Source organism: Dysidea avara, chromosome 6 (assembly GCF_963678975.1).
Source record: "Dysidea avara chromosome 6, odDysAvar1.4, whole genome shotgun sequence".
Classification (NCBI taxonomy): domain Eukaryota; kingdom Metazoa; phylum Porifera; class Demospongiae; order Dictyoceratida; family Dysideidae; genus Dysidea; species Dysidea avara.
In genome coordinates this window covers 38,730,778-38,758,618 of record NC_089277.1, presented here as the reverse complement: position 1 = coordinate 38,758,618, position 27,841 = coordinate 38,730,778, and the positions used below count along the sequence as shown (strand labels likewise).

Below are 27,841 nucleotides of genomic sequence, written 5' to 3'. Positions count from 1 at the left end.
GTAGGCACAATGTTTTTACTATTAATTTTATGCTTTCGAGGAATGCTCAAAACTTATGCTCAGTATTCCCTCCTATATTATTAACTCTTGGTATTATGATAAAATATATACACAAAAGTGATTGTTTTATGAGAGTGCATCAACTGCTACATTACAACATGTGACTGTCTATTAGACTATTTCAATTTCGTTTATTTAAGTAATTAGCCAAGAAACAGTTTGTATAATACGAGTATCACATATTTGTTAATATATATGAAAATGCAATATAAAATTATGTTCATATTTTTGGCTCACACATTGCACATTGTTATTACACTTTAAAGAAAATCATCATTATCGCATAAATGCTGGATGCTTTGCAAGCCTATTATACTGAAATTTTAATGAAACAACTGACTGTAAACTATATAAACAGTTGTAAGTATACATACACTAAATCAGCTAGACACTTCATAAAAATATATCTTATTAGTTACTGTACCTTGTCTATCACAGACACACTGGAGATGATCATTATCATAATAATATACACTGTTACATAAATTACCACCATTATCCTCCCTACTACACTGACAGTAACCAGGTGGACACTGGTAATATTCCATCATCCCATTCAGTGACTCCCCAGTGTTGATATTGGTAGCCCATAATCCTTCCTGTAATGTACAATCTAATCCAAAACAGCCAAGCTGTAAAAAAGGTGTGGTCCCCAAAAAGCCATGGTGAAAAAAGATGTGAAATCCAAGTTGGCAGCCAAGAAATGGCTGTGATGGTAGGTAAATGGCAAAAACTTTAATAACGACAGTTCAGGTGAATTTTTACTGCCTCCTCCAAGTTTCACTGGGACTTAGCAGCAAATTCACCTGAATTGTCATTATTAAATTTTTTGTCACATACCTACCATCACAGCCATTTCTTGGACAACTTGGATTTCACATCCTTTTTCACCAAGGATTTTTGGGGGCTGCACCCTTTTTTTACATCTTGGCTGTTTTGGATTAGATATCATTTTTTTTGTATTTGCACTGTATTCTCCAAAGCAGGCCATAGGCCAGTTTTGGGGTCTCTTTTTACCTGTATTTTTTCTTTACTACAGGAAAGAGAAACAAGATGCAAAGGATTAATTTTGAACATTCATTTTTATATTTGTACAAATTTTATATAAATGAGCTTTTCTCAACAGGTCAACAGTATGTAACTTTCTAACTTGTTACAATTTTCGACAGTCAATTAATCCTTGTTACAAATTACTATATAACTTATTATAATTACTTTAATCTACTACATAACTTAGTTGCTTAACTCTCTACTGGGTTACTTGTTTGTAGCTGAATTGTAGCTGGGTTGACTTGTAGGTAGCTGGACTTTCTACTGGGTTTGTAGTGGAACTCTCTTAAGGTATGCAACTTGCTTGTAGCTGAATGCTCAACTGGGTGACATTTTTGTAGATGAACTCTCTCCAGGCTGATATTTTTGTGCTACTGAACTCTCTACAGGATGGCCTGTTTGCAGCTGAACTTGTTATTTGTTTGTAGCTGAACACTCTACAGTTAATTTCTTTGTAGCTGAATTCTCTACTGGGTGACTTGGTTGTAGCTGAACTCTCTACAGAATGACTTGTTTGCAGCTGAACTCTCCAGAGGGTGATTGTTTATAGTGGAATCCTCTACAAGGTGATTTGTTTGAATATAGCTGAACTCTACACAGGGCGATTTGCTGGTAGTTGAGCTCTCTACAGAGTGATTTGTTTGTAGGTGAACTCTCTACAGGGTGACCTGTTTGTAGCTGAACTCTCCACAGGGCTATTTGTTTGTAAGTTAACTCTCTACTGGGTGACCTGTTTGTAGCTGAACTCTCCACAGGGCTATTTGTTTGTAAGTTAACTCTCTACTGGGTGACCTGTCGGTAGGTGAACTCTCTACTGGGTGACCTAAACTATCTACAGGTGATTGTTTCTAGCTGAATTCTCTACCACGTGACTTCTTTGTAGCTGATTTCTCTACCGAGTGACTAACTTGTAGCTGAACTCACTACTGGGTGACCTGCTTGCAGGTGAACTCTACAGTTGACTTCTTTCTGGCTGATCTCTCTACAGGGTGGCTTTTTTGTAGCTGCTCTCTCTATAAGGTGGCTTTTTATAGTTTAACTCTGATTTGTTTATAGCTGATCTATCCACAGGATAATTTGTTTGTAGCTGAATTCTTTGTCAGGTCTAGATTGTAGCTGAACTCTCTGCAAAGCTACTTGTTTGCAGCTAAACTCTCCACAGGGTGATTAGTTTGTAGCTGGACTCTCTACTGTGTGACTAGTTTGTAGCTGAACTCTCTACTGGAGGACCTGTTTGTAGCTGAACTCTCTACAAGTGACTTGTTTCTAGCTGATATCTCTATAGTGTGGCTTTTTGTCACTGAACTCTCCACAGGGTAATTTTACTTGTAGCTGATCTCTATACAGGGGACTTTTGTAGCTGAATACTCCACAGGGTAATTTGTTTGCAGCCGAGCTCCAACTTTATGTGTAGCTGAACTCTCTACTTCATAACTTGTTTAGGCTGAACTCTCTACTGGGTAGCTCGTTGCATATTGTTACATAGCTGAACGCTCTAATAGAGTTACTCACAATGCTGTATGCTCTGTACTTTAAGAGTATCTTAATCGCGCACTTGCTACACAGTGTTGGATTTTGTATTGTAACTCAGTGGCTTTTACTCCGATTCTTCTATACTAATGCAAGAACTTTCTATGATGATTATTCCATCTATACATACTGGTTTTCAGCTCACTCTTCTCAGTGCTTTGCTTGGTAAGCGTGAAAACTAAGCTTTTTATTCACAAAAACTCGATTGTGTAAGTGGCTAGTACAAGGAGTAGCTCACAAGCTTTAAAAATCCAAAATTGTGTACGAGAGTCCCAATATGTAACTATTTAATACGTATTTCAATGAGTATTTATAAATACAATTTTAAAAACTTATCTACTTTCTAAAGATGTTTCACGCGTGTTGTCACTACTACTACTTGTGTAGGAAACAGGGACAGTAGACAAGAGGAGACCAAAGAAGCCTCGACAGGAACACAATTGTGCTTTATAATGGTTGATTCATGAAACATTCAGTACCTAGTTACTCCAAATAGTCATTGTAACTACCTAGTCATTGTCTGAAAGCCTCATCTTTGATGAATTTTGCTAGTTGCTGCCCTTGAAGTTCATGAAATTAATGCATGAACGGATGGAAACAAAAATAATTGTATTTAAAAGCGATTATAGATTTCAGGATTTCTTAGTATTTAATGGATTTATAATTGGATTTCTCAGATAGTGTACGAGAGTCCCAGCTTGTAAGCTACTCCTTGGGTTAGTACTACTTCTGGACGTGTTTCATGGTTGAAATTGGTACATAAGTTAGCTGTTCTGGAGTATTTGGCTATCAATATGTAGTTGTATGTGACCCATTGTGGGAAAACCAGCCTTATCACCTATTTATAAGTATTGAGAAATACCGGATTTAAGTGTTTAATGTGTTGTATATAGCTCGCCAATGGTTGAAGCTATGTGTACCACATTTTCACACATTTTACACCAATTCCTTACCTTCCAAAGTATCCACTGTGCAAGTAGCCAACAACTAAGTTTTCCACCATTATAGATAGTTTTAAAACCATGGTTGACTGTAACAAGCTAGCTCCAAAAGGGAGAGGGAGGCAGGGGCTCAGAAAGAGGGCAAGAGGCTTTTAAAATATTGAAAAGGAAAGCATAGGGATAAATCAGGCCAAGCTATGGGCCATTCAGGTCTCAAAACTGGCTAAAATTAAAGGAAATTCACAGCAGAGGTGTTTATGCAACACCACAGAGCTGTGCAGTAGCTAGGGTCCGCAATCTGAAAAATCAACTTTTACAAATTGATCCCCCTACCATTGTGGGATGTTCATTGTGGTATCCCATTGCTAGATCCACCATGAAACCGGAGGCACAATTGTTGTCTTCACAGAAATATCGATTTTAGTATTTCACAAGATGCAAAATTTATTTTTTTAAATTTGTGCTCCACAAAAACTTAGCTAAATATTATTTACAGTTATTGTAGTTAAAAAGTACGTACAGTAATAAGCAAATGATTCACCGGGTTCCTGGCACAGGGTTGCTTTCTTTCAAAAATCAGAAAACAAAACAGAGTTTTTTGAATTCAAACTGCCCTAACAACCAGCCAAGACTAGAAAACCAACTTTTCCTCATAGCGATGTGATAAGGTTGGATGCATAGTCTGTCTTAAGCTGTTAGTCTGGAAAGGATCTGAAATTTCTCACCATCTTGGCAAAGAACGTCAAAATGTTTGGTTGTCATTCCATGGGGTTCTCTCAATGGTGCCAAAATCCTTTCCAGTACTACTGATGCTACATTTGTCACCTAATTTTGTTTAGAATGATGATAAATGATGGTCCAAAAAGTTTGGTAGTAGTAGCAGTTGTGATATTATGATGCAGTGTGCCAGCAACTCATGATCACCAGGAGCTCCACCCAGCTCGAATGAAAAATAAAAGGTTTTGTGCCTTTTCGGTTATAATGGTGATCTAGGGTGATCTAGTAAAGATTTGAAGCTGCTGTGGAGCGTGAGAGGTGAAGTCAAATTTGAAATGTTTAGCTGCTTGTCATGGTGCGTTGCTTAGAGCAAGGCGTGGAAGCTGTGGATGAAATAATAATTGAAAACCGCAGCTACCAAATGTCCAGGGACATCTTTTGCCATAGCTTTAGTCAATAAGTAATGATTGTTGTGACTGCTGAAGTGCTGCAAAATGGCTAGAAAGCACAACACATTTCTTTAATGCTGCTGAAAATTTTGATGGTCATCACCCAGATGATAAGTCTCAGATCTTTTCCAAATTAGCAGCATAGATAGACTATGCACCCAACTGTATCAAAAGACTCTGAGGAAGAGTTGGCTTCTCTTGTTCTGGGTGGTAGGACAGTTTGAAATCAAAAATTCGTATTCGTTTGTATGTTTTTTCAAAGAAAGCAACCCTGCGCCGGTCACCCAGCAAATCATTTGCATATTATTGTATATACTTTTAACTACAACAACTTTGAATATGAGTAGCAAGTTTCATCTGGTCCTTCGTGTGGAGCACAAAAAATTGATTAATTTTGCATCTTGTGAGATACTAAAATGATATTTCTGTAAAGGCACCAATCATGTCTCTGGTTTCATGGTGGATCTAGCAATGGGCAATGGTATACTACAATGAACATTCCACAATGGTAGGGGGATTGATTTATAAAAGATGATTTTTCGGATTGCGGACCCTATATGTACAGCCACATACAGCCATGACCAGAGCTCCATTATGATCCCACACCTCATGTATGGATTGCCACTGGATTGGGAAAAGCAGCCAGCAAAACCAGACCACTCAAACCTAGCTGATTTTGATTGTGAAATTAGATTTGTGTTCTTGGTGAAAAATCCAATCTGCTGACATGAGTGATAAGACCAGTTTTCCCAGGCTCAGTCTTATGTACTAAAAGCATGTCAACAAAATTGATTTTAGAGTCACATAATGTCCTCGAGAAGGCTAATGTACGAATATCATCACAGAAAGTGGCATACCCTTGCTATACGCAAAAGGCAAGGTTCTTTTTCTTTGATGTTAATATAATGACACTTTGATTACAAATTACCTCTTATAGCCACAGTACAAAGAAGTATTGCTAAATAAAACAAATCCCAAATTTATTATTATGTGAGTGACATGGCTATATGTAGGGATAAATCCATTATGCTTTTTCTTCCTAATTTTCTTCAACAATTATCTTATTTTAGACTATTCTGTTCATTATTTTGCCAGTAGCATTGTATTTTGCTCAGAGTTTATTAACATTGCACACAAATCATTAAGTTGAAATGTGCTTATTATGTTTTGTGGTTACCATTGTATGCCATTAGTGACTGCACTATTAGAGTACCTTGAAATCTTACTACACTGTATATGACTCCTCATTGTAACATTTTGAAAGAGGCACAGAATCGTACATGTATTGGCATGACGTTTGGTGAGTATATTCATCTGGGGCCTAGATTTAACCGTGAACAATTAAATAAAGTGAACTGAACAGTAGGCCCCCAGCCAATTATGTCGGCATAATTTAAAGCATAATAGATGACCAATTAGACCAAAAGCATCAAGCATAATGCCAGCATAATAGGGACGATATTTAAAAATTTTATTAAAATGTGCAGCCAAATAATCACTGCCAATAATATTATTAGTGCATTTCATATTTAATATAACTTATTAAACCATTTCTTTGTTGGTTATTCTTTGCAGAAATAAGATCGAGATATTCTAATAGAGTAGTCACTTACTCTAATACAGCAGTCAGGAAAGGCTGATATACTCTAATAAAACAGTCAGTTCTAGAGCATAATCTTGATTTTGAAAGCATAATTTTGAGCATAATAGGCTTAATTTGTGAGCAATGCTCAAACGTATAATAGGTAAAATTTTGGGCAAAATAGACCGGGGCCTACTGAACAGCAATGACAGTAGTGGCTGACTGGTTATGGGTTTGAGTGTTAGGTTGGAGGTATGTACTCGGTTAACAACTTTCCTGCTTCTACTTGACTGATTTATTGGAGAATCTCACCCCCATAATTTTACACTTCGGTTTTGGCATTGTAACTGTGTATCTAAGGATTTCTCAATGTTTTTTACAAACTCTTACACATTTCAAATGTATTCTATACCCTGTGCATGATGCTTCTCTGACAGCAATAGTAAAAGGGTTGTGCATGGATTGACTATAGCAGTTATACTTCAGTCCACTAGGTCTTTATAATACGTGTTACTAAATTAGTATATAACTCTGCAGGTCCAGAGCTTATTTGGTTCATTGTATTGTAGTTTGTATAAATAGATTAGGAAACAGTGAGATATGTATCATAATAAAGTATGAGAAACAAGCTCTTTGTATCAGTGATGATAAATTTTTATTTAATTTTCGCATGGTTTCCATGTGGGAAAATACGTAGAATGAAAATGGACTAAGAGGACAGTAAAAGTGTATAAGTATTTCTAGTAAGTAATTTAGACTCAAGGAATTACTATGCATAGACTCTACATCTGTATGCAAAAACAATAACTTTATTTACAATTGTAAGTTCCAACAAATTTCTCATAACAGTTATCATACAACATAAATCCAGCAGGTACCTTTAGTATCAGTCTCCTCTCAGTTGGTGCACAATTAACAATATTCACATCATGGTCTTTGTTACATGTACACTCGTATCCACCCACTGACTTCAATGCCTGGAATGAATGACCAGCAGGACAGGTAGTGATATTTAGGTGGAAGTACAATGATTTATCCTAGAGTAACACAGAAAATACCACCTATATATTATATAAAAACGTAATCATCTATTTCTACAATGCAGTTTGTACAGGTTCATATTCGAGCCTGTACCATATATGTGACTGGATTTTGGAAAAAACGATCCAAATCGCACACTAGAAGATTCGAGATAAACGGTTTTAAAGAATTCAAGCCAGCATAACTTTCCAAGGATAGCAACACGCGTATGAAATTTACACAAAAGATGCATCGATCTATTACCTTTCAGGCCACTTCCAGTACTTGTAGCTGCTTGTAGAGTTACCTGCCAAATAAGATAGAAAATCTGAGCAGTTGGAAGAGTGAAGTAGTATCACGAGTGCTCACAAAGGGGTGGAGGGTGGCGGGTGGAGGGTGGTGGGTGGAGGGTGGCAGGTGGCGGGTGGAGGGTGGCAGGTGGTGGGTGGCGGGTGGAGGGCAGCGGGGTGGGCAACGGTTAGACCTCAAAATGGAAGCAGACTACGATTGGAGTCCAGAGATGAGATTACATGGCTGTGCTGGCTCCTTAGTGGCTGATATGTAGCAAAATCTACAGAAAAACATCTGGCCAACATTATCAGGCTGTCCACCAGTAAACCATTGGTTCTTGCCAAGCCAGGTCCTTCACAAAGCCTAAAGCCGCCACTCGAGCTCTACACACCACCCAGAAAAGACGTCTGTTGAAACCAACCTCGAGTAGTTTGAGTGGTCAAAACTACTAGTACAATAGTGTAGCTATCCAATGGAGGTGTTAGTTTGATTTTGCCTGATGTGTGATTTGGATCGGTTTTGTAAAATCTGGTCACATATTTTTCACATATTATAGGTCATGGACTAGCAACAGCTAATGCAATAAATAGTATATTTACATTTGAGTATATAGGGATCATAGAAGTAAACAGCAATGAAACAAGGGAGGTCATGCATCTACACCTACATCTATAATCATAGTATTGTATATCAACGTTGAAACCGGGTCAGGTCATCCGGGTCACATTTTCTCCGGGTCATCCCGGTCCGACCCGGTTAATAAATTATCCGGGTCTAACCCGAACTGGAGAAACGAAATTGTTCGTTTGACGACGTGGAAATTTATAAACGCTAGTCACGTAGCTCTTTCGTGAGCCACGCCCACTTATTGCGTTACAAACCTACGCTCAGCCACGCCCATTTATTAGTAAGTGAAATCTGTAGCTCAAAACTGTGTCCGTTGCTGTCTGCAAGCTAACGTGGTGCCACGCCCACTAATCCATTATTGTATGAGTCGTATATAGTCTAATATAGATTTTGTGGCAGGCTAAGTACTTTTGTGAGCCACACCTACTTTAATATATCGGGAAATTATAATACTAGATATGGACGAAGCCACACCCAATTGCTGTCTGTAAACTCACAGTAGCTACGTGGAACCAACCCCACTGACTGATTTTAAATTATAAACTTACCGACTTAGTTATCACATAACTACTCGTTTACTCAACACGAATCGAACGATGTTGTATATAGAAGGGATCATTTCCTGCCTAATACATCACCCAAAACCCAGCCTCATTTTTCTTTTATACCAACAATCTTGGTGGTGCTGGATTAGGCATAATCAAGTCCAAAAATATCTTTAGAATGACCCTAAACCTCTCCAACAAACTTCTATGGGCATTATTAAAATTACTCTTCAACTAACTAACTGATACCACCAGCCATGCATAACTTGACAGTGGTTAATGCTATTAACTTGAGTATCAACTTAGGCCAGGCAAAGATAATCTAAACCAAAACAGCCAAGCTGTAAAAAAAGAGTACGGCCCCCAAAAAGGCCAGGGTGAAAAGATGTGAAATCCAAGGTGGCAGCCAAGAAATGGCTGTGATGGTAGGTTAATGGCAAAAATTTTAATAATGACAATTCAGCTGAATTTGAGTTGCCTCCTCCACGTTCCACTAGGATTTGGCACCAAATTCACCTGAACTGTCATTATTAAATTTTTTGCCATTAACCTACCTTCACAGCCATTTCTTGGTCGCCACCTTGGATTTCACATATTTTTTCACCCTGGGGGCTGCACTCTTTTTTTACAGCTTGGCTGTTTTGGTTTAGATATTACTTCTTTTTGTACTGCAAGCCACAAAGCCAGCCATCAACTGGCTTTGGTGCTTCCTTTTAACTTGTTTTTTTTCTTCACTGTAGGAATTGTGGAACAAAAGCCAAAAGCAATTATGTGTATACCTTTTTGTCTGATTAAATATTTGTATATTTTACACTGAATGATATCACATATGTAATAAGGTTATTTCTTAAATAACTGAACTGTGGTTGAAGCTCTCATTGTTTGTAGTATGAACTCTTTTCAGGGTGACTTGTTTCAAGCTGAGCTCTCTACATGGTGATCTGTTTCTAGCACATATTTCTACAGGGTGATTTGTTTGTAGCTGATCTTTCTATAGGGTAACTTGTTTGTAGCTGATCCTTCTACACGGTGATTTGTTTATAGCTGATCTCTCTACAGGGTGACTTGTTTCTAGCTGAACCTCTATTGGGTGATTGAACTCTCTACAGGGTGCTTTCTTTGTAGCTGAACTCTCTACAAGTTAAGCTGATCTCTCTACAGGATGACTTCTTTGTAGCTGAACTCCCTACAGGGTAATCTGTTCATAGCTGAGCTCTCTACAGGGTGATCAAGACACACGGTAGTGTGTCGTGCGGCCCAAGAAGCCGGCGCGCCACACCTGTGAGTATATTGACAGGAAGAACGAAAACGCCATTTTCACACCTCTGTATCTCAGTGATCACTTATCCGATTGAAACCAAATTTGTTACACAGTTGCCCGCCACCTAGGGGAGTCTACATTCCAAATTTGAAGGAAATCGCTCCAGCCATTTCCGAGATACGAGCTGCCAAAGTTTCGTTTTTTTTTCTTCGTTGTTTTTTTCTTTCTTCGTCTTTTTGCACACTTGCAAAAATTGCTATAACAAGCAAACGCGTACTCCGATCGCCATGAAATTTGGCACACAGAAAGGGAGTCCAACGGCGAATCCTAGCATCAAATTTGGTACAAATCCGATGAATGGTTCAGGAGTTATGACCAATTATTCGCGTAAAACAAGATCGATTTGTTGTCACGCTAACAGGGTAAACCGCTTCATGGAATGAGTTGACAATTGCTATTTAGATAGAGTAACCATCGTAGGAGTGCCTTTTGGTGGTTTGAAAGGAATCGAGATAAAGACCCTGGAGATATGACACAAACCCCAACCTGTGTCACAATTACGCGATCGATTTTTACGAATAAAAAAAGTATTAGTTTTCACGCCTACTAGGCAAACCGCTTAGAGCAATGAGCTGAAAATCGGTGTATAGCTGGAATAATCTTCATAGAAAGTCCTTGCAGTAGTACAGAAGAATCGGATTACAAACCACTGAGTTATGATTCTGAAGCCAACTCCGTGTAGCAAATGCGAGATCGAGATACTCTAATAGAACAGTCACCCTAATAGAGCATTCGGCTAATTTATTTACTCCATTATAGAATTTTATTACATCACAAGTTATTCTGTAGGGAGTTCAGCTGCAAACAGTTAATCTTATAGACAGTTCAGCAAGAAGCAAGTCACCATGTGGAGAGTTTAGCAAATATATCACAATAGAGATTCAGAACATTACAAGTCACACTGAAGAAAGTTCAGCTATAAACAAGTCATGCACCCTATAGAGAATTCAGCTACAATTAAGTCACTCTCTAGAGAATTCAGCTACACAGAATTCAGCTACAAACAAATTACCCTGTAGAGAGATCAGCTACAAAAAATCACCCTGTAGAGACATCAACTAGAAACTAGACACAATGTAAGGAGTTCAGCTACAAGCAATCACCCTGTAGAGAGTTCAGCTAAAACAAATCAACCTACAGAGAGATCAGCTAAAACAAATCAACCTGCAGAGCGATCAGCAATGAACAAATCAACACAAATCTACCTGTAGAGAGATAAGCTAGAAACAAATTACCCTGTAGAGAGTTCAGCTACAAAAAATCACCCTGTAGAGACATCAACTAGAAACTAGACACAATGTAAGGAGTTCAGCTACAAGCAATCACCCTGTAGAGAGTTCAGCTAAAACAAATCAACCTGCAGAGAGATCAGCTACAAACAAATCACCTTATAGAGAGTTCAGCTACAAGCAATCAGCCTGTAGAGAGTTCAGCTAAACAAATCAACCTGCAGAGAGATCAGCTACAAACAAATCACCTTATAGAGAGTTCAGCTATAAACAAATCAACCTGTAGAGAGATCGGCTAGAAACTAGACACAATGTAAGGAGTTCAGCTACAAGCAAATCACCCTGTAGAGAGTTTAGCTAAAACAAATCAACCTGCAGAGAGATCAGCTACACACAAATCAACTTGTAGAGAGATCAGCTACAAACAAATCAACCTGTAGAGAGATCAGCTAGAAACTAGACACAATGTAAGGAGTTCAGCTACAAGCAATCACCCTGTAGAGAGTTCAGCTACAAACAAACCAACCTGTTGAGCGATCAGCTAGAAACAAATCACCCTGAAGAGAGGTCAGCTACAAAAAATCACGGAGAAACAAATCACCCTGAAGAGAGGTCAGCTACAAAATATCATCTTGTAGAGAGATCAACTACAAACAAAACACTTTGCAGAGAGTTCAGCTACAAACAAATCAACCTTTAGAGCGATCGGCAACAAACAAATCAACCTGTAGAGAGATCATCTAGAAACAAATCAACCTGCAGAGAGATCAGCTACAAACAAATCAGCTTGTAGAGAGATCAGTTACACACAAATCAACCTGTAGAGAGATAAGCTAGAAACAAATCACCCTGTAGAGAGTTCAGCTAAAACAAATCAATCTGCAGAGAGATCAGCTACAAACAAATCACCTTATAGATACTTCAGCTGCAAACAAATTACCTTGTAGAGAGATCGGCTACAAACAAATCACCCTGCAGAGAGATCAGCTACACACAAATCAACTTGTATAGAGATCAGCTACAAACAAATCACCCTGTAGAGAGATCAGCTACAAACTAGACACGATGTAAGGAGTTCAGCTACAAGCAAACTACCCTGTAGAGAGTTCATCTACAAACAAATCAACCTGTAGAGCAATCAGCTAGAAACAAATCACCCTGAAGAGAAGTCAGCTACAAAATATCACCCTGTAGAGAGAAACAAATCACCCTGAAGAGAGGTCAGCTACAAACACAACACTTTGCAGAGAGTTCAGCTACAAACAAATCAACTTTTAGTGTGATCAGCAACAAACAAATCAACTTGTAGAGAGATCAGCCAGCTACAAACAAATCAACCTGCAGAGAGATCAGTTACAAACAAATCATCTTGTAGAGAGACCAGTTATACACAAATCAACCTGTAGAGAGATAAGCTAAAAACAAATCACCCTGCAGAGAGTTCAGTTACAAACAAAACACCCTGTAGAGAGTTCAGCTGCAAACAAATCACCTTATAGAGAGTTCAGCTACAAACAAATTACCCTGTAGAGAGATCGACTACAAACAAATCAACCTGTAGAGAGATCAGCTAGAAACTAGACATAATGTAAGGAGTTCAGCTACAAGTAAATCAGCCTGTAGAGAGTTCAGCTAAAACAAATCAACCTGCAGAGAGATCAGCTACAAACAAATCACCTTATAGACAGTTCAGCTACAAACAAATTACCCTGTAGAGAGATTGGCTACAAATTAATCAACCTGCAGAGAGATCAGCTACACTCAAATCAACTTGTAGAGAGATTAGCTGCAAACAAATCACCCTGTAGAGAAATCAGCTAGAAACTAGACACAATGTAAGGAGTTCAGCTATAATCAAATCACCCTTTAGTGAGTTCAGCTACAAACAAATCAACCTGCAGTGAGATCACCTACAAAAAAGCACCTTGTACAGAGTTCAGCTACAAACAAATTACCCTGTAGAGAGATCGGCTACAAACAAATCAACCTGTAGAAAGATCAGCTACACACAAATCAACTTGTAGAGAGATCAGCTACAAACAAATCACCCTGTAGAGAGATCAGCTAGAAACTAGACACATTGCAAGGAGTTCAGCTACAAGCAAATCACCCTTTAGTGAGTTCAGCTACAAAAAAATCAACCTGCAGTGAGATCACTCACAAAAATGCACCTTGTACAGAGTTCAGTTACAAACAAGTTACCCTGTAGGGAGATCAGGTAGAAGAATTCACCTTGTAGAGAGTTCAGCAACAAAGAAACCACCGTGTAGAGAGTTCAGCTGCAAACAAATCACCCAGTAGAAAGATCAGCTAGAAGAAGTCACCTTGTAAAGGGTTCAGCTACAAAGAAACCATCATGTAGAGTGTTTAGCTGCAAAAAGTCACCTGTAGAGAGTTCAGCTAGAAACAAATCATCCTGTAGAGAGATCAGCTAGAAGAGGTCACTTTGTAGAGAGTTCAGCTACAAAGAAACCACCACATAAAGAGTTCAGCTGCAAATAAATCACTTGTAGAGAGTTCAGCTACAAATAAATCCCCCTGTAGAGGGATCAGCTAGAAGAAGTCACCTTGTAGAGAGTTCAGCTACAAAGAAACCACCACATAAAGAGTTCAGCTGCAAATAAATCACTTGTAGAGAGTTCAGCTACAAATAAATCCCCCTGTAGAGGGATCAGCTAGAAGAAGTCACCTTGTAGAGAGTTCAGCTACAAAGAAACCACCACATAAAGAGTTCAGCTGCAAATAAATCACTTGTAGAGAGTTCAGCTACAAATAAATCCCCCTGTAGAGGGATCAGCTAGAAGAAGTCACCTTGTAGAGAGTTCAGCTACAAAGAAACCATCATGTAGAGAGTTCAGTTACAAACAAATCACCCTGTAGAGAGATCAACTAGAAGAAGCTACCTTGTAGATAGTTCAGCTACAAACAATTCACCCTGCAGAAAGATCAGCTAGAAGAAGTCACCTTGTAGAGTGTTCAGCTACAAAGAAACCATCATGTAGAGAGTTCAGCTGCAAACAAATCACTTTGTAGAGAGTTCAGCTACAAAGAAACCGCCATGTAGAGAGTTCAGCCTCAAACAAACCACCTTGTAGAGAATTCAACTACAACAAATCACCCTGTAGAGAAGAAGTTACCTTGTAGAGAGTTCAGCTACAAAGAAACCATCATGTAGGGAGTTCAGCTGCAAAGAAACCACCATGTAGAGAGTTTAGCTGCAAACAAATCACCTGTAGAGAGTGCAGCTAGAAACAAATCACCCTGTAGAGAGATCAGCTGGACGAAGTCACCTTGTAGAGAGTTCAGCTACAAAGAAACCATCATGTAGAGAGTTCAGCTGCAAACAAATCACCCTGTAGAGAGTTCAGCTACAAAACAATCACCCTGTAGAGAGTTCAGCTAGACGAAGTCACCTTATAGAGAGTTCAGCTACAAAGAAACCATCATGTACAGAGTTCAGCTACAAAGAAACCACCATGTAGAGAGTTTAGCTGCAAACAAATCACCCTGTAGAGAGACCAGCTAGTAGAGGTCACCTTGTAGAGAGTTCAGCTACAAAGAAACCATCCTGTATATAGTTCAGCTACATTTCAAGTCACCCAGTAGAGAGATCAGCTGCTAAAAAATATCCTGTGGGGAATAATGGGCATGTAATAAATATATGTATATAATTTGTATAATTACTAATAAAATCAAAAATAATTGAAGTATTACAAATCTTCTTTAAGTTCTTTTCTTCTTCCTGTGGTAAAGAAAAAAACACATGGGTTAAAAAAAGCCCCAAAGCCAGCCATAGGCCGGCTTTGCAGTATACAAATACAAAAAGAAGTGATATCTAATCAAAAACAGCCAAGCTGTAAGACCATGGTGAAAAAAGATGTGAAATCCAAGGTGGCGGCCAAGAAATGGCTGTGATGGTAGGTTAATGGTTACATTTTAATAACGACAATTCAGGTGAATTTGGTGCCAAGACCAAGCGGCTCAAAATTCACCTGAATTGTCGTTATTAAAATTTAACCATTAACCTACCATCACAGCCATTTCTTGGCCGCCACCTTGGATTTCACATCTTTTTTCACCATGGCCTTTTTGGGGGCCGCACCTTTTTTTACAGCTTGGCTGTTTTTGATTAGATTTGTTTTGCAGCTAGACTCTCTACATGGTGGTTTCTTTGTAGCTGAACCCTCTACAAGGTAACTTCTTCTAGCTGACCTCTCTACAGGGTGACTTGTTTCTAGTTGATCTTTTTACAGGGTGAATTGTTTCTAGCTGAACTTTCTGGGGTGATCTGTTCATAGCTATATTTGTAGCTAAACTCTTTACAGGATGACTTGGTTGTAGCTGAATTATCTATAAGATTAACTGTTTGTATCTGAACTCCCCACGCATGCAATATAATTCTATAATGGAGTAAGTTATAAACGTAGCTGAATGCTCTATTACGGTGACTGTTCTATTAGAGTATCTCGATCTCGCATATGCTACACGTAGTTGGCTTTCGAATCATAACCCAGTGATTTGATATCCAATTGTTCTGTACTACTGCAAGGACATTCTATGATGATTATTCCAGCTCTACACACCGAGTTTCAGCTCATTGATCTAGGCGGTTTGCCTGATAGGCGTGAAAACTACCGTACTTAACTTTTTTTCGTAGTAAAATAATTTTCGTATGCAAAATTTGTACGAAAATTTCTTGCACGAAAATTTTTACTCAAGATCGAACTACTCTAATAGAGCAGTCATTCACATAAATCATACGAAAATATTTTTACACAAAAATTTTATCCTGAAAATTTTTTGCACGAAATTATGGTAATATTTTTTGTATTCATAAAGTCGATCGCGTAATTGTGACACAGGTTGGGATTTGTGTCGTATCTCCATGGCCTTTATCTGGATTCCTTTCAAACCACAAAAAGGCACTCCTACGATAGTTACTCCATCTACATAGCAATTTTCAGCTCATTCCTTTGAGGGGTTTACCCTGTGGGTGTGACAGACCTTCGACCTTATTTTACGCGAATAATCGGTAATAACTCCGTGAATGTTCATCGGATTCCTACCAAACGTGGTACTGAAATCCGCTATACTGAGCCCTTTAAGTGCGCCAAATTTCAGCCCTATTGGAGCACGTATTCGTGTTTCATGGCGAATTTTGCAAAGTGTGCGAAAAGAAGTAGAAGAAAAATACGAAGAAAACAAAACGAATTTTTGGTCGTTCGTATCTCGGAAATAACTTGGGCGATTTTCTTCAAATTTTGTATGTAGACTTCCCTACCGAGCGGGTACTTCTGCAGCAAATTTGGTTGCAATTGGATAAGGGATCACGGAGCTACAAAGGTGTTTACTTTCTTCCTGTTAACATGCTCACGGTGTGGCACGCCGGCTTCTTGGGCCGCTCGACACATTACCGTGTGTCTTAATTCACAGTTTTTTGCCATTACTCAAATGATAGCTATTGCAAGGCTGCTCCAAAATTTTTATTCTTCACTATCACATTGTGTCTCGAATTATGCACAGAATACATTTTAATATAGAAGAGCTGAAGCAACCATGAATCTAAGATCTTATACTTCATATGATTTAAGATATTCTAATACTGCAGACTCTAATAGAACAGTCAGACACAACTGAATCAGACTGTAAGACAATAGCTATTGATAATTGCATTCTTAATGCACGTGTGAGTAACTATAGTCTATACTGCAACTTGTGATTTACTGTACTTGTATATTATCACAGATCTTCTCATTTAATTGCTCTCAAAAGACTCTGTGTAATATCATATGTGATCAAGTAGCAATTGTAGCTACTTTTATAATCAATTGTAAATAGCAGCGGCCATACCTATAATATATTGATCATAAAAGCTCAGTGGATAAATTAGCTGAAATGCAGTTCATCAAATCCATTGCAGCTACTATTGTAGCTGTAGGTGCAAGTAGGTGGTATATACAAGTATAAATGAACTTACAGGTGACTGGAATACATTGACTCTAATAGGAAATGTCATGTTGACTTTTGAAACATCATCTATTGATCCCAAACTGTATGTGACATTAAATCTCAAACTTTGTGGAAATAGCACCCTAGCTGTAGGGTTGATTAAGATGTAAGGACCCTAAATATATAATATAAAGCATGGACCTTATAATATTGCATACAGTGTCTTTGACATCTGGACTTCTTTTCATGTTGCTTTCAAAAGTTACTATTCCCAATGTAGTTTGATTTAATTCATCCTTCGGTATCATCAACACCTCAAAGCTTTCACCAGGATAAGCACTTACCTACAATAAGTATATACATGAGAAAGTAATACCCCGCAGGTACAGTAACTGTAGCAACTTACAGACTTATTCAGTAGTTTGATTGTGTCAGTAGGAGTTAGCAATGGTGAACTGCTCATTTTATAACTGTCATATGTGATAAACAGCGGCCCCAGTATATTAGTACTATTATGGTTAAAGAAAGGTGGGAGCCATGGGCAGAGTTCTACTTTTGTGTATAAATCACTTCCAACAACAGCTGTATTGTCCATGAAGTTAATGGAAGTCTATGTTGATACATACTACAAATACATGATAATAATTTGTGGTATACACACCTGGTCAGGGTTTAAAGAATCAAAAGGTACAGATGGATCTGAATACTGCAAAAAACATAAAGAGTGAGTGAGAGTGTTTCTGAAAACACTTGGAGTAGTCGGAAGGTCGGCGTCTACCACAACAGATGCACCAACTCTACATTAAAATAATCTTTACATAACTCAATACATCACATACATGTATGATACCTGCCAGTATTGTTAATAAATTTAACATGTGTTCCATTATGAAGTTGGATTTGACTGAAGGAGTAGAGATGCAATGCACCACCCTCATTGACAATGCCTTTACTGGCATCTGTTATGGCATTGTTTCCATCATATATAATATTTCCTTCAGCAAAAACCTTTCCAGAAATCACCTGAAGAAAATCAAGTTGATATTATGCTACATCTTAAAACCAAGCATCAATCATAAAGTATGATAGTACTGTATAGTAGGGACCACAAAGGAGTAGGCATGGTCCACGAAATAGCATTACCCTAAAACCAGCCTCAATTTTCCCTGACGACGCTGAGGCAGTATTTGTTAGGAAAAACTAAGCCCAAAAAAGTTTTCAGATCAACTAGAAATGCTTTCAACAAGTTACTACAGAATTTATCATTTAACGGAATTTTCTACTGACTGACTGACTGACTGAGTAATGGACTAAGTAACTGACTGATGCCTTCAGACAAGTGTACCTCAACAACGGCTGGATTACAAACACAAACATTCACAAAACATCTCTCAGAATGACTACCCCCAAAACCATTCATGGCAATGTCCAAGCAAGCCCCCTCTTGAGTATTTGAGGTGGAAAGTTGGAACTCATCAGGATTGTGAACAGGATGCAGTTCTGGTTCAGTACACAACAGGGAGCACTCCTCTGTCAAAAAGTAGTAGTGAGGTCCCTTATCTCATTGTGGTGAAGGGAAGGTAATTCCCCCCTCAGACAAGAGAGCACATGATCCACAGAGAAGGGAACCCCGCAAGTACAAAGAGTTGAAGTATGGAGATACCGCAAACAAGGCCAAGGAATCCTGGAAGGTGGACTTGTGTAGAGCAAAACCATGCTCATTCAAGGGGAGAGCTGAAAGCCAATCCAAAACCTATTTCACAGATGCTAGTTCTACTGCATGCTGTAGTGTGGGTTTCAACTGCTGACACAATTCAGAAGGACTATTTAATTATTTAGAGTAAGTTTCTAACTTTGCTTTGCACACAGAACATTTTCTAAATTGTTGGAAAGGAAGAGCCTCAATAAAGCTCTTAGAATGGTCATGAATACACAAACAAAGAGACTCAGCAATACGATGTGAAGCAGCTAACTCACTGTTATCTGTGATAGTTGGAAAAAATACCCTGGCCTCCCCAACAAGTAGAAAGAGCAAACAATTGTCGTAAATTGTCCCAAGGTGGTGGACAGCCTGATAAGGTAGGGATAAAATGTTGGCGAATTATGTCCTTGATAGGTTGAAAGATCACACTGTCAAATAGGACAGTCCAAGAAACAAACATCCAATGGCTTGACAAACCATGTGTAATATATAGCATAGTAAGCAGCATGGACCTGACTCTCTGCAAATCTAGCCAAAACCGTAATCTCTTTAGATCACACTGGGCGAAAAGTCCCATGTCCGCTTGTAGGTAATGAGTATAAAATTGCCATGAAATTTGTCATTTCAGCCACATTTCATACTTAGAACATTAGTAGATTTCAGTAAAGTTTCATACAGAGGATAGAGAAAGATTTACTGCATCTAGAATGGTGCTGGAAATGAGGCAGCGAAGAAATGTACATTTTAACACTGTGAAATGCATACAGGATGTAAAAAATCCTGTAGCTGAAATCAACATTTTCTATATTGTGCATCTGCTTTATACTGCGCTAGTAATATAGCTAGCAATGTCTCGCTCCTGTGTTGTATTCACTACCCACAATACGTATTTCATTAATAAGTAAAAAAGCACATCATTTGTACAGCAACTATAATTTTCAGTTCACTAATTGAAGTTCTTGACACCCTCAGGATTCTTTTTTTCTGAGGGATGTTACATCACTAAAATTAATGTAGATTGGCTCTTTTACTTCTGTCCGTTGAGTGCAGCTTTCTTCTCCTAATCTGTTTCATCACTAGTTATATATAGTTCTTATAGGTAGCATCTGTAAAAATGTTGTTACAATAAAAATATTGCTATGGCAATTTTTTTCTGTGACAAACCTTGAATTAATGTATACTATTCCTTGTACAGTGTCATTCATAGCTTTCACAAGATCCAGCCATGATCACAGGTTTCTCCACTGCCTAACTTCAATAGACTACAAAATACTGATTTCCAACAACTATAGCAGAACTTACTATGTGATTTCATCTACAGTACTACCACAAGACATCTTCATCAGCAGTCCAAGTTTTGAAAGCATCAGTAACTACTTTGTAACTTCCTTTGACAACTTTACGTAGCTAGGTGATGTTGATGGCAGATCCCACTGCCATGCAATGATAGATAACAAATTAATAATGAATCATGAATTAGCCACATCTTCTTACCTCACAATTGCTACAAATGCAGCTCTTCCTATATGTCTTTCTGCAAAGTTCCCTATGTCAGGGTAGCTTGCACTTGCAGTCATCTATAAAGTAGACTTAACCAATTCACTGTGAGGTAGTTGTACTATAGAGAAGATGAGTGCTTGTGAAATGCACCCAGTTGTCTCTCGACCCAGGGGGTGTTATCCTCTACTCCTTTTGCCAGCAAGCAACATGCGATTTTGTAGCCGCCAAATGCATGTAGCACTGTAGCTAGCTACTGTAGCTAAGGTATACAATTGTGGCGTCGCCGGAAAAGGATGGAAGAAGCGATATCTATGAACGATCATAAATGCTGTGACAGTCTTTATAGCTATACCTGCAGGTAAGTCTGCCATGGAGCACAAGCACTGTTCTAGTTCTGGATGACAACAAGCTGCATCATTGCTAGAGCCTCGTTATTAACTGCGACTAGAACAATCGGAAGAAACATGCAGCGAAGGTGATTGTGTGCAATCTGTACATGCATGCACTGCTTGAAGTATCTTAGTTTACTACAGTGGTATATCCCCAGTATATGGAACAGTTAATTGTTTGTTATTTTAGTAGTTTTTCAGTACACCCGCATTCACTGATGTTTTACTGAGAGTTTAAAACTTAGTGAAATAATTATGTTCCATATACTTAAGTTTACTGACACTTTACTATCAGTATAACTACAGTAAGGCATCTTAACAAATTAGTAAACTAAGAACCTTCAAGCAGTGATGCATGCTGTTGGTATATATATATATATATATATATATATATCTAATCCAAAACAGCCAAGCTGTAAAAAAAGAGTGCGGCCCTGAGAAAGGCTATGGTGAAAAAAGATGTGAAATCCAAGGTGGTGGCCAAGAAATGGCTGTGATGGTAGGTTAATGGTAAAAATTTTAATAACGACAATTCAGGTGAATTTTGTGCCAAAACCAAGCGGCACCAAATTCACCTGAATTGTTGTTATTAAAATTTTTACCATTAACCTAGCATCACAGCCATTTCTTGGCCGCCACCTTGGATTTCACATCTTTTTTCACCATAGCCTTTCTCAGGGCCGCACTCTTTTTTTACAGCTTGGCTGTTTTGGATTAGATTTCACTTCTTTTTGTATTTGTATACCCCAAAGCCGGCCATAGCCTATGGCCGGCTTTAGGGATTTTTAACCTGTCATTTTTTCTTTACTACAGGAAGAAGAAAAGATGAAACAGGGTGATTTCTTTGTAGCTGACCTCTCTGCAAGGTGACCCTTCTAGCTGATCTCTCTACCGGATGACTTGTTTGTAGCTGAACTCTCTACAGGGTGGTTTGTTTGTAGCTGAACGCTCTACAAGGTAACTTCTTCTAGCTGATCTTTCTACAGGGTGATTTGTTTGTAGCTGAATTCTCTACAGGGCGAATTGTTTGCAGCTAAACTGCTGAACTCTCTACAATGTAACTTCTTCTAGCTGAACTCTCTACGGGCGGCTTGTTTCTAGCTTATCTCTCTACAGGGTGACTTGTTTGTAGCTGAACTCTCTACAGGGTGATTTGTTTGTAGCTGAACTCTCTACAAGGTAACTTCTTCTAGCTGATCTTTCTACAGGGTGATTTGTTTGTAGCTGAATTCTCTACGAGGCAATTTGTTTGCAGCTGAACTCTCTACATGGTAGTTTCTTTGTAGCTGAACTCTCTACAATGTGACTTCTTCTAGCTGAACTCTCTACAGGGTGACTTGTTTCTAGCTGATCTCTCTACAGTGTAACTTGTTTCTAGCTGAACTCTCTACAGGGTGATTTGTTTGTAGCTGAATTCTCTACAAGGTAACTTCTTCTAGCTGATCTTTCTACAGGGTGATTTGTTTGTAGCTGAATTCTCTACAGGGCAATTTGTTTGCAGCTGAACTCTCTACATGGTAGTTTCTTTGTAGCTGAACTCTCTACAATGTGACTTCTTCTAGCTGAACTCTCTACAGGGTGACTTGTTTCTAGCTGATCTCTCTACAGTGTAACTTGTTTCTAGCTGAACTCTCTACAGGGTGATTTGTTTGTAGCTGAATTCTCTACAAGGTAACTTCTTCTAGCTGATCTTTCTACAGGGTGATTTGTTTGTAGCTGAATTCTCTACAGGGCAATTTGTTTGCAGCTGAACTCTCTACATGGTAGTTTCTTTGTAGCTGAACTCTCTACAATGTAACTTCTTCTAGCTGAACTCTTTACAGGGTGACTTGTTTGTAGTTGAACCCTCTACAGGGTGATTTGTTTGTAGCTGAACTCTCTACAAGGTAACTTCTTCTAGCTGATCTTTCTACAGGATGATTTGTTTGTCTCTACAGGGCAATTTGTTTGCAGCTGAACTCTGTACATGTTAGTTTCTTTGTAGCTGAACTCTCTACAACGTAATTTCTTCTAGCTGAACTCTCTACAGGGTGACTTGTTTCTAACTGAACTCTCTACAGGGTGATTTGTTTGTAGCTGAACTCTCTACAAGGTAACTTCTTCTAGCTGATCTTTCTACAGGGTGATTTGTTTGTAGCTGAATTCTCTACAGGGCAATTTGTTTGCAGCTGAACTCTGTACATGGTAGTTTCTTTGTAGCTGAACTCTCTACAATGTAACTTCTTCTAGCTGAACTCTCTACAAGGTGACTTGTTTCTAGCTGATCTCTCTACAGGCCTAGGGTGACTTGTTTCTAGCTGAACTCTCTACAGGGTGATTTGTTTGTAGCTGAACTCTACAAGGTAACTTCTTCTAGCTGATCTTTCTACAAGGTGATTTGTCTGTAGCTGAATTCTCTACAGGGCAATTTGTTTGCTGCTGAACTCTCTACATGGTAGTTTCTTGTAGCTGAACACTCTACAATGTAACTTCTTCTGACTGAGCTCTCTACATAGTGACTTGTTTGTAGCTGAACCCTCTACAGGGTGATTTGTTTCTAGCTGAACTCTCTACAAGGTAACTTCTTCTAGCTGATCTTTCTACAGGGTGATTTGTTTCTAGCTGAATTCTCTACAGGGCGATTTGTTTGCTGCTGAACTCTCTACATGGTAGTTTCTTTGTAGCTGAACTCTCTACAATGTAACTTCTTCTAGCTGAACTCTCTACGGGTGACTTGTTTCTAGCTGATCTCTCTACAGGGTGACTTGTTTCTAGCTGAACTATCTACAGGGTGATTTGTTTGTAGCTGAACTCTCTACAAAGTAGAGGTGTGCAATTATCTAGATATATCCGATTATCGAGATATCAAAGATTTATCGAGATAAGGATGATAAGTTTAATTATCTAGATAATAATAAACTTCCGTAAATTTCTTGTATACCAAAGAATATCTGATGGTGTGGCCACCTTTAACTCTCCAACCACTTGAGCACAGTGGTAAAACTAACACTTCCACTTCTTCAAATTGCAATTTGCTCACTTTACTGGTTACATTTATGGCAGTCAACTAAAACAAATATTTATTACAATTATCTAGATAAGTTAGATAATCGAGATAAGCCCAAAAGGAAATATCGAGATATGTCTAAATTTGTAATCGCACACCTCTACTACAAAGTGACTTCTTCTAGCTGATCTATCTACAGGATGACTTGTTTCTAACTGAACTCTCTACAGTGTGATCTGTTCATAGCGGAACTTTTTACTGGGTGATTTGTTTGCAGCTAAACTCTTTGCATGATTGTTTCTTTGTAACTGAACTCTCTACAAGGTAACTTCTTCTAGCTGATCTCTCTACAAGATGACTTGTTTCTAACTGAACTCTCTACAGTGTGATCTGTTCATAGCGGAACTTTTTACTGGGTGATTTGTTTGCAGCTAAACTCTTTGCATGATTGTTTCTTTGTAACTGAACTCTCTACAAGGTAACTTCTTCTAGCTGATCTCTCTACAAGATGACTTGTTTCTAACTGAACTCTCTACAGTGTGATCTGTTCATAGCGGAACTTTTTACTGGGTGATTTCTTTGCAGCTAAACTCTTTGCATGATTGTTTCTTTGTAACTGAACTCTTTACAATGTGACTTCTTCTAGCTGATCTCTCTTAAGGATGACTTGTTTCTAACTGAACTCTCTATAGTGTGATCTGTTCATAGCGGAACTTTCTGAGTACTGGGTGATTTGTTTGCATCTAAACTCTTTGCATGATTGTTTCTTTGTAACTGAACTCTCTACAAGGTAACTTCTTCTAGCTGATCTCTCTATAGGGCAATTTGTTTGTAGCTGAATTCTCTACAGGGTGATTTATTTCAGCTGAACTCTCTACATGATGGCTTCTTTGTAGCTGAACTCTCTATTAGGTACCTTCTTCTAGCTGATCTGACTACAGGGTGACTTGTTTGTAGCTGAATTCCCTACTGAATAACTTGCAATGTAATATAACTAAGTAAATTATACATGCAGCTGAATGCTTTATTAGGGTGACTGTTCTATTAGAGTATCTTGATCTCGCATTTGCTGCACGTAGTTGCCTTTCGAATCATAACTCAGTGATTTGTAATCCGATTCTTCTGTACTACTGCAAGAACTTTCCATGATGATTATTCCAGCTACATACTGATTTTCAGCTCGTTGCTCTAAGCGGTTTGCCTGGTAGACACGAAAACTAATAGTTTTTTTATTCATAAAAATCGATCGCGTAATTTTGACACAGGTTGGGTTTTGTGTCATATCTCTATGGTCTTTATTCCGATTCCTTTCAAACCACAAAAAGGCACTCCTACGATGGTGGCTCCATCTACATATCAATTTTCAACTGATTCCTCCAAAGGGTTTACCCTGTAGGCGTGACAGACCTTCGACCTTATTTTCCCCAAATAATCGGTCATAACTCCGTGAATGTTCATCGGATTCCTACCACAGTTGGTACACAGATCCGCCTTAATGAGCCCTTTAAGTGTGCCAAATTTCAGCCCGATCCGAGCACGAATTCGTGTTTTATGGCGGATTTTGCGAAGTGTGCGAAATGAAGAAGTAGAAGAAAAAAACGAAGAAATTAAAACGAAATTTTGTTCGCTCGTATCTCGGAAATAGCTGGAGCGATTTTCTTCAAATTTGGTATGTAGACTCCCCTAACTGGGCGGCACGTCTCTAGCAAATTTGGTTCCAATCGGATAAGGAATCACAGAGTTACATAGGTGTGAAAATTGCGTTTTCTTTCTTACTGTTAATATACTCATGGTGTGGCGCGTCGGCTTCTTGGGCCGCACGACACACTATCGTGTGTCTTGATATACGAGCATGATAGAGCAGTGACCTCATCCATGCGCAGCCATATAGCTAGTGTGGTGGATGCACTGTGGCTAATTAGATTGTCCACACTGATTAGTAAAAATATTCATGTACTTGAATGCATTCCTGTCAACTTCTTAGTCAGCTTTAGACTACACTAACAGAGCAAAGCCCAACACACACACACACACACACACACACACACACACACACACACACACACACACACACATACAAACACACACACACAAAAACAATATCTTCACTACCACTTGCATACCTGACTGCATCTGTGTGCTAGCTACTCATGTAGGCTGGTGCTAAGAGTCATCGTAAGCATAATGAGGGCAGGACTAGTATTATACGTAACTCACAGAAAGGTGTACCATACAGTATCTCATGTGAATGTATGGGCATGGCAGCCCAATTAAGTATCACCTGTACCTTCACCCACTACATATGTTATATCAGAGCCATGGATGGTCTGCCTCCCCAGTTGTCACTAGGTTGCCACTTAACACCTGGATAACTGTACTGGGCATCAAACCTGGCTGAAACCTTTCAATTACCAAACTCAGACCACTTATCTTAACTGCCTCATTTACTCTCTCTATCTCTCGCACGCACGCATTCACACACACACACACACACACACACACACACACACACACACACACACACACACACACACACACACACACACACACACACACACACACTAGCTACTACACAACATTAAATTTTTCCATGTATCAAAGCACTGATTGTGCCTACCAAAGGTAATGGATTTGATAGTGACAGACTGTTAGCAGCTACAGAATTTTTTTGTGATTTATAATGTCCGTGCTTGCATGCATGCATGAGTCAAAAGCAAAGTATAAGTCCTTTCAAACTATTGGCACACAGACTAACAGCTGTTCCTTCAAGCCATTAAAATGAATATAACCATTAATACTAATGAAATAATGGGCTGTGGTGGATTCCCAGTATGCAAATTCATAGAATTTTTTGCACTACACATCACTGCCTGCTTCGAAGAGCTTTTGCTCAATATGCTTCACACATCACTGTGGAGATTATTGTGAACACTTGGCACTTTTAAGTTAGTTTTAATATAGAAAAAGCTAGCTACCACCATTAGCAGGACACATGTGCATAGATGAATTGCATTCCATCTTAAGAGCCTCTGTGATTGAAACTTACTTTGCTATATGCTTAATGCATGTTCCTGACATGTAGATATGTATTATTGTGCACACAATAGTTGCTAACAGGTGACTAGAAATTCATTTACAACAGAACAAAGTAATGTTATAGTTTAATATGTATTCAACCAAAAGCATTTAAAACTAGGGCTACCAAAAAAGTCACCATTTAAGAAAGGTCCCTATTTAACAACTGGGTAAACCGGAGCAATGTGAGTAACCTTTCTTGCTCAAGGAAGCAGCAACAGCAACGTAGCATCAACCCTGGCTGAAACCTTACAATTACCAAACTTTGTGCCTACTAAAATTCATGCATTTGATAGTGACAGTCTGACAGACCGTTAGCAGCTATAGAAGTTTTTTTGTGATTCAAAATGTCTATAGACCATACTTACATGAATGAATAGCAAAGTATATAAGTCCCTTCCAAGTATTGGCGACACAAACACACTAACAGCTGTTACTTCAAGCCACTAAATGGATATAACCACTAATGAAATAACGTTAACGCGCTGTGGTGAATGCCCAGTATGGAAATTCATAGAGTAGATTACTAAGCTACACTTCACTGCCTGCTTTGAAGAGCAATATGTGAAAAGCTGTGAAAAAAATGTGAACACTTGACACTTTAAACACATAAAGCTGCAGCTACCACCATGCAGGATCAGGTAACATAGTTAAGCAGGACACATGTACATAGATGGATTGCATTCCATCTTACGAGCCTCTGAGATTAAACTCTTACCCTGCTGACATGATAGAATTTTGTTCACACGTTGCTGCTAAGAAGTGACCAGAAACTCATTTACAACAGAACAAAGAAATGGGCAGGTAGCTATAGTTTATGTATTTAACCAAAAGATCTACCAAAACATTTGAATATAGTTATGTGTAATTCTTCAACT

General features: G+C 38.6%; 1 protein-coding gene and 1 long non-coding RNA gene across 2 annotated transcripts in view; both read right to left on the bottom strand.

Moving 5' to 3' along the window:
* LOC136257562 (uncharacterized) overlaps nucleotides 1-27,841 on the bottom strand; it is a 65,738-nt gene that overhangs the window by 18,263 nt on the left and 19,634 nt on the right. The window contains exons 5-11 of the mRNA XM_066050792.1: nucleotides 18,162-18,334; nucleotides 17,973-18,108; nucleotides 17,718-17,921; nucleotides 17,530-17,655; nucleotides 17,340-17,486; nucleotides 7,208-7,366; nucleotides 485-659 (exon numbers count right to left, since the gene is read on the bottom strand). Coding sequence (XP_065906864.1) covers nucleotides 485-659; nucleotides 7,208-7,366; nucleotides 17,340-17,486; nucleotides 17,530-17,655; nucleotides 17,718-17,921; nucleotides 17,973-18,108; nucleotides 18,162-18,334 — 1,120 coding nt within the window. The remainder of the gene's footprint in view (nucleotides 1-484; nucleotides 660-7,207; nucleotides 7,367-17,339; nucleotides 17,487-17,529; nucleotides 17,656-17,717; nucleotides 17,922-17,972; nucleotides 18,109-18,161; nucleotides 18,335-27,841) is intronic.
* LOC136257565 (uncharacterized) lies at nucleotides 19,903-21,022 on the bottom strand. Its single transcript, XR_010702073.1, has 5 exons — nucleotides 20,866-21,022; nucleotides 20,508-20,822; nucleotides 20,316-20,446; nucleotides 20,178-20,265; nucleotides 19,903-20,119 (listed from the first exon to the last, which is right to left on the bottom strand). It is a non-coding gene; the product is annotated as an uncharacterized lncRNA (long non-coding RNA).